At 46.9% G+C, this 14762-nt stretch overlaps 6 protein-coding genes across 6 annotated transcripts; 2 read left to right on the forward strand and 4 right to left on the reverse strand.

Annotated features, from left to right (window-relative positions):
- The first annotated feature begins 1722 nt into the window (after nucleotides 1-1722).
- On the forward strand, nucleotides 1723-3051 carry LOC108040534 (probable isoaspartyl peptidase/L-asparaginase CG7860). The gene has a single exon (XM_017118035.2). It carries the CDS (start codon nucleotides 1816-1818, stop codon nucleotides 2815-2817), a length of 1002 nt encoding a protein of 333 aa, XP_016973524.2. The 5' UTR covers nucleotides 1723-1815; the 3' UTR covers nucleotides 2818-3051.
- A 240-nt stretch (nucleotides 3052-3291) lies between these two features.
- LOC108040533 (SREBP regulating gene protein-like) lies at nucleotides 3292-4845 on the reverse strand. Its single transcript, XM_017118034.2, has 2 exons — nucleotides 4442-4845; nucleotides 3292-4235 (listed from the first exon to the last, which is right to left on the reverse strand). Exons 1-2 carry the CDS (start codon nucleotides 4541-4543, stop codon nucleotides 3684-3686), a joined length of 654 nt encoding a protein of 217 aa, XP_016973523.1. The 5' UTR covers nucleotides 4544-4845; the 3' UTR covers nucleotides 3292-3683.
- A 1398-nt stretch (nucleotides 4846-6243) lies between these two features.
- On the reverse strand, nucleotides 6244-8585 carry LOC108048004 (CWF19-like protein 2 homolog). Its single transcript, XM_017128454.2, has 3 exons — nucleotides 7307-8585; nucleotides 6525-7247; nucleotides 6244-6467 (listed from the first exon to the last, which is right to left on the reverse strand). The coding sequence occupies exons 1-3, from the start codon at nucleotides 8522-8524 to the stop codon at nucleotides 6339-6341; spliced, it is 2070 nt and encodes a 689-aa protein (XP_016983943.1). The 5' UTR covers nucleotides 8525-8585; the 3' UTR covers nucleotides 6244-6338.
- A 239-nt stretch (nucleotides 8586-8824) lies between these two features.
- Nucleotides 8825-10043, reverse strand: LOC108047936 (E3 SUMO-protein ligase NSE2-like). Its single transcript, XM_017128362.2, has 2 exons — nucleotides 9873-10043; nucleotides 8825-9815 (listed from the first exon to the last, which is right to left on the reverse strand). The coding sequence occupies exons 1-2, from the start codon at nucleotides 9949-9951 to the stop codon at nucleotides 9184-9186; spliced, it is 711 nt and encodes a 236-aa protein (XP_016983851.1). The 5' UTR covers nucleotides 9952-10043; the 3' UTR covers nucleotides 8825-9183.
- A 262-nt stretch (nucleotides 10044-10305) lies between these two features.
- On the forward strand, nucleotides 10306-11894 carry LOC108047960 (dnaJ homolog subfamily C member 25 homolog). The gene has a single exon (XM_017128399.2). The coding sequence runs from the start codon at nucleotides 10513-10515 to the stop codon at nucleotides 11512-11514; it is 1002 nt and encodes a 333-aa protein (XP_016983888.1). The 5' UTR covers nucleotides 10306-10512; the 3' UTR covers nucleotides 11515-11894.
- Nucleotides 11895-12675: 781 nt separating this feature from the next.
- On the reverse strand, nucleotides 12676-14757 carry LOC108047950 (zinc finger protein 853). Its single transcript, XM_017128386.2, has one exon. The coding sequence runs from the start codon at nucleotides 14658-14660 to the stop codon at nucleotides 12909-12911; it is 1752 nt and encodes a 583-aa protein (XP_016983875.1). The 5' UTR covers nucleotides 14661-14757; the 3' UTR covers nucleotides 12676-12908.
- Between the last annotated feature and the right edge of the window lie 5 nt (nucleotides 14758-14762).

Genomic DNA, 14762 nt, shown 5'->3' on the forward strand with positions numbered 1-14762 from the left:
ATATAATTATCTATTAGGAATAAATATAAGGAAAAGATTTAGAGTGTATCCGTTAAGTGTACAGTCTATTATATATTTGTTTAACCCACTCTCTTCAATTCCAACAACAAGTTAAGCCTGTTTTTGAATGAGATCCGAGAGAGTCGAATTCAGCAAAATAAATACCTGGACTCACGATCCGATCCCTATTTCACATCTACACCAATATCTTCTGGTTCACACGCCCATTATAATATTCAAGTACACAACTAGCACACGAACAAGCTGATTATTCGCCTTATCAAAGTGCATGCTGTGTTTTTTAAAACGATAACAGAAATAAATTAGGTCGACGGAAGAGTACCCTTAAATTAATAATTAAAAAATAAGGTTTTGCACTTTGATATTTTTAAGACATTGCACTTAAATATATTAACAGAAATAAAATATAATTAACAAAAATTTGATTGACACAATTATGACAGCAACTTTATATCTGAAATTAGTTTTTTTGTTATAACGTTTATTTCTTAAATGCACTTTCAAGATAAGAGAACCACAAAAACCACACATAAACAAAAACAAGTTTAGAAATAAAATAAACGAGGACGGAAGGTAACTTCGGCAAGCCGAAGTTTTAATACCCTTGCAGACTTTGCCGAAATTGCTAAAAGTGAAAAAGTAGCGAAAGGAATAAGGTATACATAAGTAAACTAGATTTGCATCATTTCAAGTCAACTGCTTTTATACTGCAAAAATGTCATATACAAATAGAAAAAAGGGATACTTTCGCAGCCTTTAACAATTTTTCCTATCTCCTTTAAGATATAGACTTCCGAGCGGCAAGCGCTTTTACCCTAATCAACATATGCGTAAATAAATAAGAATTAGAAAAATTTATGTTAGTAGCTTACACACTGCGCGAAATATTCTGATAATCATCAACTTTGGACCGATTTCACCCTATTGTTCCTATGGGAGCTATAGGATATAGACGTCCGATCGGCACGCGCTTTTACCCTGATCAAGGTATGCATAAAAAAATACGATTTGGAAAGATTCATGTCAATAGCTTTTACACTGCGCGAAATATCATCAATTCTTGCAAGATATATCCGATTGTTCCTATGGGAGCTATAGGATATAGACATCCGATCGGGGCGATTTTCAAACTTGATCTGCGTACACATGTTTTAGGACGAGTGTGAAAGTTTCAGATCGCTAGCTTTTAAACTGAGCTCGCAAACGGTATTGAAACAGACGGACAGAAGGACAGACGGACAGACGGACATGGCTATATCGACTCCCCTGTTGATCCTGATCAAGAATATATATACTTTATAGGGTCGGAATCGTCTCCTTCACTGCGTTACAATCTTCTGACCAAAATTATAATACCTTCTTCAAGGGTATAAAAACAATCGCCACGAAAATACAATGTATTCAACAAACAAATATGAATAACATTTTATTTTATTAATTAATGGAAGTTAATTAGGGAGTTTTCAAAACAAATCAGACATTTAAAATATCGCATATAATACCCATTAAATTACTTATTTAAGATATAGATAAACTTCTTTATATGTACAAAATTTAAAGTTGCCCTTAAAATTCAAAATTAAAATACTATTTCCGAACATGTCACGTAATACTGACCTTCGCCACAGCTAAGTGACTTTTTCCGCAGGGTATTATCGCTGTCAACAAAGGAGCCACAAAGACAAGGGGAGTATAAAAGAAGTCCCCAGCAATCGGAGCTCCAGACCTCAGCTGCTCGTGCCTTCAAATACATCGTCTTTTTTTTCTTCGTTTCTCTTCAGTAATAACTCCGTAATGCCACGCCCAGTACTGCTAATTCACGGCGGAGCCGGCGATATTTCCGACTCCAGAATCGTGGGAAAGTTCGTGGGCATCAAGCAGGCGCTCCGCTCCGCCTGGGGACTGCTGAGTCCGGAAAATGGCAGCGAAGGGAGTGCCCTGGACGCCGTGGAGGCGGCCGTGCGGAGCATGGAGCTGGACGAGAACTTTAACGCCGGCTACGGCTCCTGCCTGAACACCAGCGGCCAGGTGGAGATGGAGGCCAGCCTGATGGAGGGTCGGGATCTGGGGGCCGGCTGCATAACCCTGCTGCGGGACGTGATGCATCCGATAACGGTGGCCCGCCGGCTGATGGAGAAGCAACGGCACACCTTTCTCGGCGGCGAGGCTGTCCAGGAGCTGGCCCTGGCCACCGGAAGCGAGAGGCTGCCGCCGGGAGCACTCATCACCGAGGGTGCACGCTACACGCTGAAAGAGTTCCAGGAGCAGGTGGCCCAGGGCAAGGATCCCTTCTTTGCGCGCACGGAACTGGCCGAGGACAAGGAGAAGGTCACACCGAAGACGGATCCCAGTGGTGAGACCGTGGGCGCCGTGGCCATGGATGCTGCTGGTCAGATTGTGGCGGGCACTTCCACCGGCGGCATCACCGGCAAGTGGCCGGGTCGCATCGGGGACTCACCGATACTGGGCAGCGGCACCTATGCGGATAACTGCCGCGGTGGGGTCTCCACCACCGGGCATGGCGAGACCATCATGCGATACAACCTGGCGCAGCGCATCCTGGCCGCCATGGAGTACCAGGGACTGTCTGCTCAGGCCGCCGCCGACAAGGAGTGTCGCGGAATGACCAAGCGGCTGGGCGGCACTGGCGGCGCCATCGTCGTTGGCCACTCCGGTGACCTGGGCATCAGTTTCACCTCGCACCGCATGGCCTGGGGATACGTGCAGGATGGCACCATCTTCTACGGCATCGAGGGTCAGGTCGTGCACCAGGAGCCGTTCACAGTTCCCACTTAGGGTGTATAACAAAATATATATACCTAAATTACAGGAAATGTCTCACAAACTGTCTCACAAAATGTCTTTTCAAATATGAAGCAATCTATTAAAATTACATATTTACTTTTATAACTATTTTGGGTTCATTTACAACTATTTTAGGGACCTACAAAATTATTATACTTTGTACATCAAAATGTCTGAAACACCAGCTTCAAAATTAAATAGGCAATAAATAATAGTAAAGAGAGATAGATTTTTGTTCACATAATTTGTTCCTCTTTATATAAAAAAAAACATTGCCCATTTATTTACACAGCTTAACATTAATAAATAATGTTACGTATATCAATGAGCCTAAACTAAAATTCAAAAGATTGCACTTCTTCTAATGCTTTTAGCAAGCTTTTAAATATTTACAATGTTGCTAAATAATAAACTAAGTCTAACCCATTAATATCGGCCAAATATGCAGTTAAAGAGAGCTGTTCGTTAATTTTTTTGACCATTTACAATATTTTAAAACAGGTTTTTTAACGATACAAAATTACAAACTAAATTCGATACACATTTTGCGAACTTTAATTTATCGTAGCTAAATACAAAAAATTGGCTGATTCTATGAAAATTAGACTATACTATAGATGTATATTGCAGAAAATGTTTTTTATCTTAGCATACAAAACACGCTTTCTTCCTAGCCTAAAGCGATCCCTGACTTACTTACGATATTGCCAACAAACCAGCTTAATGGTAACTTATAACTGCCTAATTTCTAGTTCGAGGTAAAGCTCATCCGTTCAACGTCAATCTTTCCGGCTAAGAACTTTGCACAGAATAAATCGCATTGTATGGGGCGGAGAAGGAGCGACAGTGACCAGTGGTCAGCTGCGACTTGCGCCCTGGGGCGCCACATTCCGCTGGGACTCGTGCGCTTCGGTGAGACCGTAGCAATGCTTGGCCGCCGGATCGCGGTACTTGTTCTCGTGCTCCACGGAGTGCGAGTTCGTCCGGCACTTGACCAGACACAGCTCGAAGTGGTCCGACACGCTTGCGAATATGTACTTGGGCGTGTTGGGCGCCTGTAGGACGCGCTCCAGCAGCGGTTGCTGGCCGGGATGCAGGCAGCAGGAGACGCAGTACTCGTACACGCCGCAGCAATGGGTAGTGGTGTTGCAGGTGCGGCAGCTGTAGTAGCCAATGCCGGGAAGCTCTGGATTGCAGCAACCACTGATCAGCACCTCCTCGCGCCGGCACACGAATCCACGCTCGTCGGCCAGCAGCCGGCGACCCTGCACGGAGTTCCGGCAACGCGCCTCCGGATCGCCACGCGTCCGATTGAGCTGCTCCTCCGGCGCCAGTAGCTGCTGCGTCCACAGCAGCGGTCGGGTGCGCTGCACCACATACTCGTCATAGTGTAGACCGGAAAAGGAGTCCTGTGTGGTGAAGAGTAAATCAGCGAATTGCATAATAAAGGGTAAAATTTCATAAATAATTTGTGATTCACTGAGAAGAGATAAGATTTATGGGACTTTAATGGCACCTGGTTAGGTAAAAATGGGTCGAAAAATGACGGGCACCCAGCTCCCGCTCCTGGAAAACTTAGTGCCTGGATCCTGACCGCTGGAGCACCTGCACTCACCCCATCGAAGAGGTGTCCGAATCCGTAGACGAGCACCAGCAGCACAAGCACTATGTAGACAATGCGACGTCTCAGCAGGCGGGGCAAAACAGCTGGCCACATCCTGGCCACAACCTAGCGCTTCATCACAGCCACCGGCGGCTGGAATCTCTCCAAAAAGCGAGCATGGCGATGGATCTGGATCTGGACCGGAATCTCAATCGGGAAGGGGACACTTGCTGCTCGCTACCAGCACTTCCTTGGGCCAAATGTGCCTGGTGCATCGGATGCAGTTGCTCCTTGGGTGGTTCCTGTTGCTTCTCCCAATCGCCTTATCCCCTCGCAGTCCCAACAATCTTCAGATTCCCAAAATAATATATTGCTCTTTTTGTTTTGCTGCAGGTCATAGAGGTGACACTCTGTTATCGATGTTATCGATTACTTCTTTGTTTCCATGTTGATGACAATTAACACCTCCATGTTTAAATAAATGCCAAATAAATATTTAAAATATATTTATTTAGGCTAAAAATCTTCATTTATCTTCATCAGAAAAATTACGAAAAATCTACCCGAAAATACAAAACAAGTTGAAACCCCAGGTTTTTAGAGAATTTAGCCACAATCATTTAGAAGTATGCCATTTTGAAATCGGATGTCTGTAAGAAAAGTTATGGTCTTAGAAGTGCAGGTTTTAGGTCACTTTTATGCAAGGGCATTTTTTGAAAATTTTAAAAGGGTATACATCATAAAAATTACGTAAAATCAACCCAAAAATACAAACCAAGCTGAGAACACAGTTTTTTTAAAAATTAAACCACAATCATTTAGAAGTATACCACTTTAAAATCGGATGTCTGTAAGAAAAGTTATGGGCTTAGAAGTGCAGGTTTTAGGTAACTTTTCAGCAAAGCCATTTTTCAAAAATTTGAAAATTACGAAAAATCGACTAAAAAATAAAAAATAAACTGAGAACACAGTTTTTTAGAGAATTAAACCAGAATCATTTAGAGATATGCCACTTTGAAATCGGATGTCTGTAAGAAAAGTTATGGGCTTAGAAGTGCAGGTTTTAGGTAACTTTTCAGCAAAGCCAATTTTCGAAAATTTGGAAACATCGTTGAAAATGACGAAAAATCGACCAAAAAATAAAAAATAAACTGAGAACGCAGTTTTTTAGAGAATTAAACCAGAATCATTTAGAGATATGCCACTTTGAAATCGGATGTCTGTACGAAAAGTTATGGGCTTAGAAGTGCAGGTTTTAGGTAACTTTTCAGCAAAGCCATTTTTCGAAAATTTGGAAAGGGGTAACATCGTTGAAAATGACGAAAAATCGACCAAAAAATAAAAAATAAACTGAGAACGCAGTTTTTTAGAGAATTAAACCAGAATCATTTAGAGATATGCCACTTTGAAATCGGATGTCTGTAAGAAAAGTTATGGGCTTAGAAGTGCAGGTTTTAGGTAACTTTTCAGCAAAGCCAATTTTCAAAAATTTGGAAACAGCGTTGAAAATGACGAAAAATCGACCAAAAAATAAAAAATAAACTGAGAACGCAGTTTTTTAGAGAATTAAACCAGAATCATTTAGAGATATGCCACTTTGAAATCGGATGTCTGTACGAAAAGTTATGGGCTTAGAAGTGCAGGTTTTAGGTCACTTTTCTGCAAGGCCATTTTTAGAAGATACACAAATTTGCATAAACACAGATGGACGGACGGTCATGATTAAATCGACTTGCCTGGTGATGCGTAGTCAAGAATACATATGCCTTCACTGTGTACAAATGTTCGACAGCAATTATAATACAAATTATATATAATTTTCTTTAAGTGTGAAATTGATTTTAATTAACAAAATTATAAATTAGCTAGAACATTTTCTGATGTCTATTTATATGTATAACTAACTGGATCAGTGTTGTGTACAATCAAACTTCTTCCAATTTTCGGCAAAGGATTTGACCTTTCCGATGGAGTTTGGCTCTTTTCGTGGCTTGCGCCAAGTGTTCGGATTAAGCTCCAGCATTCCGCCAATGATTTCCTGAAATGAAGAAGCAGTTTTAATTTGCATCATGCAATGCGATCATAGCCCACAAACCTGGGCAAAGTTGGCTGGAAAGCGGTTCTCATCCTCGATGACGTGAGCGAATCCGGAGTCCATGCCGAAGTGCACCCACACGTAGGGCAGTCCCTTGGGAATGGCCGCCCGTAGGGACTTCTGGCGCAGCGAGACCAGCTGCTTGTTGATGCACCACTCCTGCTCCGACTCTTCGATGGCCTTCTTGAAATAGAAGGGTGCCATCTCGCCCTGGCTGGCGGGAATGGGGATGCAGTGTACGCTAAAATGCGGACGACGGTGCAACTTGTTGGCGATCTCGTAGAAGACCACGTCCTGGCGTCGGGCGGCAAACATGCGGGTGAGGGCCTTACGGAAGTTGCCCAGCTCTTCCCAGGCATCCTCGTCAAGCTGCGTGCAGCAGGGCACATGTTGCAGCGTCGTCAGGATGCAGTGCCCACTCTGTAGCCCCATGTGCCACGGCAGGCTGAGGTAAATTTTCTCGCCTAGCGACACCAGCAGCTGTTTGTCTAACTTGGCGGAGTCAAAGCAACGTTCACAGTTCTCCAAACTGGACGTCAGCTTCTCATGCTCCCGTATTGCGCTCTGCATCTCCCGCCTCTCGGCATCTCCTGCAGAGATTTGCTTGCGCACTTTGTCTGCGAATATGTCCTCCAAATCATCGTTGGGGTTCTTGTGTTTGGACACAATGTCAGCATACTGCAGGTTGGCTTCTGCGGCCGTGGCATGCTTCTCCCGCTCAAACTGGTGAATGAAGGAGAATTACTATAAATCTTTTGCTGTAAGTATGTTGCTTTGCTTACCATTTGCTTGATATCATAGCGGTCGTCATCAGCAAAGTATCTTACGCGCTGACCATCCACGTGGGTGTCCACCTTCTTGCTGCTGCGTTTCTGTGCTCTTCTTCCGCCGTACAGTTCGTTGGGATCGGCGGAGTGCACCAGGGGACGCACGTTGCCGCTCTGGTCTATCTTGGTGAGCAGCACATGCTCTGCCGCGGCCTTGGACTTGGCTGGTTTGGCTGCTGACTTTGGTACCGACTTGCCGGAGGCAATGAAATCTGCTCGTTCCTTACGTGCTGCTTCCAGCTGCTGATTTAGTTCCGCCGCCAGTTCCTTTTTGCCTTTAAGCTCCGCCTTGATGGCCTTGCCGGCCAGGTCATTGATCTGTTCGTCTGTGAGGCAGGAGGTGGTGGGCTTGGGATGCTCCTCCGCCTCCTCCTCCTCTTCTTCTTCAGGAGAGGAGGCACTCCTAGAGCGAGATCTGCCCCTCCTTTCCGGACTGGGAACCTTGGCACCAGGTTTTCGCCAACCGCGCGAGGATCCCTGCCCGGAGCTGATGGATTGCGGCCTGGTCTGGTGGTCATCGTCGTCCTGTGGCTTCTGAAAGCCAGGCAAACCCGTGCCATTGCTCTTCCAGTAGGGATTAAGCTCCCGGCCGCTTTTGGCCGGATCGTAGGCATCGATTTGTTGCGCCTTCTCGTTGGGCTTGGCCGGTTCCTTGCGTTCCTTGGAGAAGGTCTTCAGCAGCAGTGCCTCGCTGGTCATCCAAGAGTCGCGCTGCAGGGACTCCTTTTCGGTCACCTTCTCCGCCACGGGAGGAGGTGGAGCCTCTTCCCACTCGTCCCCGCTGGCGCTCTCCTTGCGGCTCCTCTTGGACTTCTTTTTGCGCCGCTTGCGCTCCTTTTCATCCTCACTAGAGGAGGCAGACGAGGTGGATGAGCTGGAACTATTGCTGTCGCTGCTGCTGTGGTGCTTCCTGCTCTTCTTGGAGGACTTGGACTTCGACCTGGACTTGTGCTTGGAGCTCTTCTTTTTGGCCTTTTTGGCGGGCTTTTCCAGTTTCTTGGCCACTGCCGGCAGCATCCAGTCGGATTCGCCGCGCAGCTCCTTTTGCCGTTCCCGCTGGTCACGGAGCTCCGCGCGATCCTTGGCCTGCCGCAGCATCTCGGAGCGGGCCTCCCGCAACTCCTGCCGCGCCTTGTCCTTCTCCCTGGCACTTTCGAATTGTATATAGCTCATGTTTAAATTAGTTGTTTACTCCTTTACCAAAACAATGATTTCAAATTAGAGGTGGTTGACTTCATAACAACTAAACATATCGATACTCGATCATTATCGATTTATTATAATACAATTTTTTTAAACTAAATATACTTCATAGCTATGTTCAAATTTGTAAGCTTCCCTAACACTTTGTACTTATAGTTATTTATAAAAATCATAATGTCACTTTTTTTATTGCAGAAATAATTTTCTTTATTGTTCTTAAAATGTTGAAAAAAAGTGTAATTCATAATGACAGATTGAAAACGAATTAAATTCAAAATCATGCAAATCTAAAGTTTTATTTTCTTTGTGTCTTTAAATGAATCGTTCAAGTAGAAAAGGAACATATACGAACGATATTTCATTATTTTTCATATTTAGCATTTGTATAATTAAAAAATTTCAAATGCAAGCTGGTAAACATGAAAAAAATAGTAGGAGATTTCGTGCATTAAATAATGTTAGAAATTCATATGGCTTAATCTAAATGGTTTTTTTTAAGATTATTGTTATGATTTCATATATAAATTGTAAGGAAATTCTAACAAAAAAAAAGTGGTTTCCTTTATAAGTACTTATATCAAGTTTAGGCTAAGGGATTTATAATCACAGACTCCTGCTCAGACCACAACTTAGTGCTCCTCTTCTTCCGAGGAGGTGGCATCCTCCTCCGCCTCCTCGGCCATCTGCTGGCGCACCTTCTGCCGGACCTTGGCATCCTCGACCAGGTGCACTGGTTGGATATAAGTCTTGTTGGCACAGCCGAGAACCGGACACCGGATGCCGATGTTGTCCTTGATGATCAGCATCACCGAGTCGCGGTCGTAGATGTGACCGCATTTAGTGTTGCGCACGGGATTCTTCATCAACTCCTTGGACCAGGGATCGTAAAGCGAGTAGATCTCGCCGCCTGTCTCCTCGACTCCCTCGATGATGAGGTCGTCATCTTGGTTTGTGCTATTGGCTTGGGTATCCTGTGCGGATCCCTGCGAAGCTGCAGCTTGCACAGCTCGCGTGAAGTTCTTGAACTCGCCTATGTTCTTGACATTGATGCGCTTTTTATCCAACGCCTCGCGACGCTCCTTCCAAGTCCCCTCGAACTCCTCGATGGTGGCGCTCTCGCTTTGGACTTGCTGCATCGCTTGATTGAGGGATTGGTGCTTGCTTTTTAGACGGATGAGATTCTCGGCGTGCTCCACGCGCCGCTTGGCGCCTTCCTCCAGCAGTTTTTGTATCTCCCCGCCATCATCGAACTCGGACATGGCTGTCGGCGGATCGAATTTTCTTAAAAAGTGTTTCTTCGGGTCATTTATAAACTCACCATCGGCCATTTCTCTAAAGAATTTAGTATTCTCCACAAACGTTGCGAGCGCGGCATCCACATGCTGATTAAATTCCATTGTTAAGCGAAATTATAAATGATCTCCTGAACTGAATTACAATTTGAGCCATATGTTTGAGAACGACGTAAATCGATTGTTCGATAGGCAGGCTGAGCTAGAGATGGGCAGAAGTTGAAGAACTAACTGGTTTCAGTGAACCGCGACTTTAAAAAAGTGATTACTGCCACAAGTCACGTTTTTAAAACACTTAATAAGTATATATTTAATTCGAATATATAAAATAAAGGTAAGCATTGGTTTTAAAATTGTGAAGTATAAACTAAAAACACAAAATAACAGTACAAGTAATATAGTGATTTAGTGTGCCCGCTGCACTGCCCCTAAGGTCACACTGGCCGGCGAAAGAACCGGAACACCTGAGTGTTATCGGCGTTATCGGCTGAAGCTAACCTGGTTAAGCGGCGGCCAACTTTGCAGCGGGACAGACGCCGAGCAGACGGACGAGCAGCGCCAACGCGACCGCCACCAGTTGCTCCAATCCAATCCCACCCAACCAGTGCCAGCTGTGCTCCACCTATTCCCCCAGCTCCACGTGTCCGGGAGAAAGCGATAACGGTGATGCAGGCGCAGGGATTGCACCTGGTGCTCCTGGCCCTCCTGCCCACACTGGCCCTCGGACTGCTGGAGGGCCTCTACTGCGGCAAGGAGGACTGCTACGATGTGCTGGGTGTCAACAGGGAGTCGTCCAAGTCGGAGATCGGCAAGGCCTACCGCCAGCTGGCCAGGCGCTATCATCCGGATCTGCATCGCGGCGCGGAGGCCAAGGCGGCGGCGGAGACACAATTCAAGCTGGTGGCCACCGCCTACGAGATCCTGCGCGACGAGGAATCGCGCACGGACTACGACTACATGCTGGACAACCCGGATGCATACTATGCGCATTACTATCGCTACTACCGGCGACGCGTGGCGCCCAAGGTGGATGTGCGCGTGGTGATCGTGGTCGTGTTGACCATTGTCTCCGTCATTCAGTACTATTCCGGCTGGCAGCGCTACGACTCGGCCATTAAGTACTTCGCCACGGTGCCCAAGTATAGGAACCAGGCCCTGGACATAGCCCGCGACGAGATCCAGGAGAGGATTCAGAAAAAGGGCAAAAACAAAATGTCGAAAAACGACCAGCGCGAGGAGCTGGAGCGGATCATCCGGCGGGTGATCGAGGAGAAAATGGACGTGAAGGGCGGCTATGCGAAGCCGACCCTGTGGGATGTGCTGTGGGTGCAGCTTATCATCTGCCCGTACACGATACTGTCGTTCATCGTGTGGCATGCCCAGTGGTTCTGGCGCTACACGGTGATGAAGCAGCCGTACGGTCGGGAGCAGAAGCTGCACCTGATCCGCCGCCACCTGGGCATGGGTCAACATCAGTTCGAGGCGCAGGAGGACAAGCTGATCGAGGAGTATTTGCATCTGGAGCTGTGGGAGCGGGACAATTTCGTCGCCTGGAAGGCGGAACAGGATGAGGAGATGAAGAAGAAGCTGGCGGAGAATCCGCGCTACAAGGCCTACAGGCGGTACATGAAGAACCACGGACCCGGTCGCATCACCTTTGAGGATTAGCCGGTTCAAGTTTTATTGTTCCATCTGGAGTATGTTGTGTGTGTAAAACCGATCCATATTCCTCGCCCTCGCCAATCCCTACCATCTAAAATTTGATATATATATATATGTATATTTTTTGTACACCGACTAAAATATGAATTATGTTAATGCCCCGGCGTCCGCCGAAGGGCGAAACGTTGACCCCCGCCGGAGTGATCTGCCAAAACCGGTTCAAGAACGTGGCCAAGTTCGGTTCTCGTCGCCACAGTGGCCGCTGGCTAGCGTGGACGAACCACCTTAGAACAATTACCCCCCTGTCGGTCACAAAATCCACGTCGTACGCGTGTTTCCAACTAACTTGACTAACCCGAGTAATGTAATAAACTAGATAGAATTTATCCGTTTCTCTTACTGGGTATTCACTGTGTCCAGTTTGCACAGTTGTTCTGGGTAGCCAAAAATTCGATTTCGTGGCACAAAACTAAAACTTCTTTCCCCCTAAACAGCATCTTATCGCGCTTTTGTTTGCACAGTTTGCTTAGAAATAATTTCATTTTTTTCGGATAGCGGGGTTGGGGATCAAAACATATAGCTAACCTTAAGTACGTGCCTCAAATACAGGTGAAATATAAAAGAAAACACGTCTGAATTTTGGGCATAGCCTTCAAATAGGCAATGTGTTTATGTGACAGTATCAGTCTGATTTCGAAATAATAAAAGATTTGCGATTTAAATAATGACACATCATATTTTTGATTTAACCAGCATCTTGAGACAAACATTTCCGTTTTAAAACTTTAGTAAAATATCAAAATAATAATACGGTTTTTAGTAAGTTACTTAAAATTATTTCTTTATTTATCTAATAAACAGTAAACATCCTTGAAAACCAAATTCAAAGTTGGGATCTTTAGATTTAAAAATGTAACTTTTCGAAATAAATAAGGAAGGGCTTTGTATTATTTCGAATTATATTGAATAGTTGTAAATTTGAGATCCTTCATAAGGAAATATTTTGATTTAGCTCCCTTAAATAAAATCCATATAACATTTATTGTAAACTTAGTTTATCAAATATTTTCCATGGAATCCCCCTAGGATCTTAGCATAATAATTGTAATATTATTTTTGCAAACTGTAATTTGCACTGGGCCATTTAAATCGACAACATATTTTGTATGTTTTAATACCTTTTCATTTTATTTACACCGATTTTGCGGGGCTTAGAATTATGTTTCTAAGTTTTGTGGACTAAAAACTACTGGGTGGGGATGTTTGGGGGTCCCACATATATTTAGTAATCGTTATGGGGGGATGATTACTCCTGTGGACCAATTGTTTTGTGTGCACAATTGATTACATGTCGGGGGAAGAGCCCCTTAGTAGAGTGCAGTATTGTCCAAGGACAAATACTAGTCAATCATGTATTTGGATTCGTCGACAAACTGCTCGGTGTCGAGTAGATCGCCGACCAGCTCCTTGACCGAGCGTACACTCTGATAGCCATCGACGTCGTCGAAGTCCGGCTCCGGGTACGGCTCGTCTTGCTCCAGCTCCTCGTCGCCTCCGACCACCTGCTCCTCCTCTACATTATCCTCCTCGTTGAACATAAAGTCATTCGCGACAATGCATTCCTCCAGAACTTTGGTCTGCTTGAGTACCACGGAATCCATCGGAAAAGCCTCGGGGACTTGCTTGCGCACCGGCTCCCTGCGCACTGGCTCCCTTCTGGTGGGCAGACGCAGGCTGCGAGCGGATCCTCCAGCGGACGACGATGAGCCCGCCGTATCGCCGCAGCCCGCTCCGCCACGGTGCTGGTCCATGTGCGCCGACAGATAGCTCTTCTTGGTGAATCCCTTGTCGCACTGTGTGCACTGGAACTGTTTCTTGCCGGTGTGCGTACGCCGATGGACAGACAGTACGTGGGCGTAGGCGAATCCCTTGTGGCACACCTCGCACACATACGGCCGCTCGCCGGTGTGGATCCTCTCGTGCTTCTTGCTGCTCCCGAAGTCCGAGAAACGGCGCTCGCAGAAGCGACAGCCGTACGGCTTCTGGCCGGTGTGTACACGCATGTGACGGCGCAACTCCACGTTCGATATGAATGCCTTCTGGCACACCTCGCAGGGATACGGACGTTCGTTGTTGTGCCGCCGCATGTGAGCATTGAGGGCGTGCTGGTACTTGTACGTATTTCCGCACACATCGCAGATCTTTGGCGAGCGCTCGGAGTGACGGCGCTTGGTCGCCGAAGCCGGCTTGTAATCCTCATCTCGGTCCGGACCCGGCAGCCTTTCCCGCTTGACAATCGGTGAAACCCGTCGGTAGGTGCGCTTTCTCAACTGGCTGGTGGGCTGTGGCGGTGGCGGTAGCAACGGCGGGCTGTCCACCACGGATTCCTCCATCAGCGGCGTCTCAATCTCGTACATATGATCCGGGGTGTGGTCGGCATCCCAGGGATCCAGGCCCACCATCTTGTCATCTTCTTCTTCTCCCTCCTCCTCCTCCTCCTCCACCTCCTCCTCTTCTACCTCCTGCTGCTCGTCGGAGTCCTCATCCCCTGGCTGCTCCTTAATGGGATCTTGCACCTGCAAACCGTTCAGGGATAGAACCATGGCTCCATCTGGCAGCAGGGTAAGGGCGTCTGCCTCCTCCTCCTCCACATCCTGGTAGTAGGACGGCTCGGTTACCGTTGTCATTTCACTTCGAACAAAGTTGGAAAAGCTGGGCTCCATGTCCAGCCGCTTGATCTTCAGTGTGGCGGGCAGCCGCAGTTGGGCGTGTTTCAGGTCCAGCTTGAGCTGCTCCTGCTGCTGGTCGACAAGCAGCGAGGATGGGGATGGGGATGCGGAGGGGGAAGAGGAGGCGGAGGCGCCGCTGGCCGAGTGGAAGAGCTTCTGGACGGCGGCGCACTTCTCGTGGAAGCGATATGACACGGACAACTCCAGTTGGCACTGCTTGCAGATCTTGTCCGGCCAGCGCTGCTGCTGCTCAGGGCCGCCGTCCAGTTGCAGGCCGGTGCAGTGGCGGATCTTCTCCAGGATGAGCATGTGCGGCGGCTCTGGATCGGGGCCATAGATCGAGCTCGCCTCGGGCTCTTCCATCAGGCAGACCAGGCAGGCCACGCCCAGGTCCACCACCCGCGACTCCAGGTTGTTGGGCATTACTAGGATCTCGGACAGAAGCTGGGCTCTAGCTGTTCCTCAAGCTGGGGCCAAATATCCACACGCGCGGCCAAAAAAAAAACACTTCTGTTGCTAATTCAC

Source organism: Drosophila rhopaloa, unplaced genomic scaffold (assembly GCF_018152115.1).
Source record: "Drosophila rhopaloa isolate 14029-0021.01 unplaced genomic scaffold, ASM1815211v1 contig_3, whole genome shotgun sequence".
NCBI classification, from domain to species: Eukaryota; Metazoa; Arthropoda; class Insecta; order Diptera; family Drosophilidae; genus Drosophila; species Drosophila rhopaloa.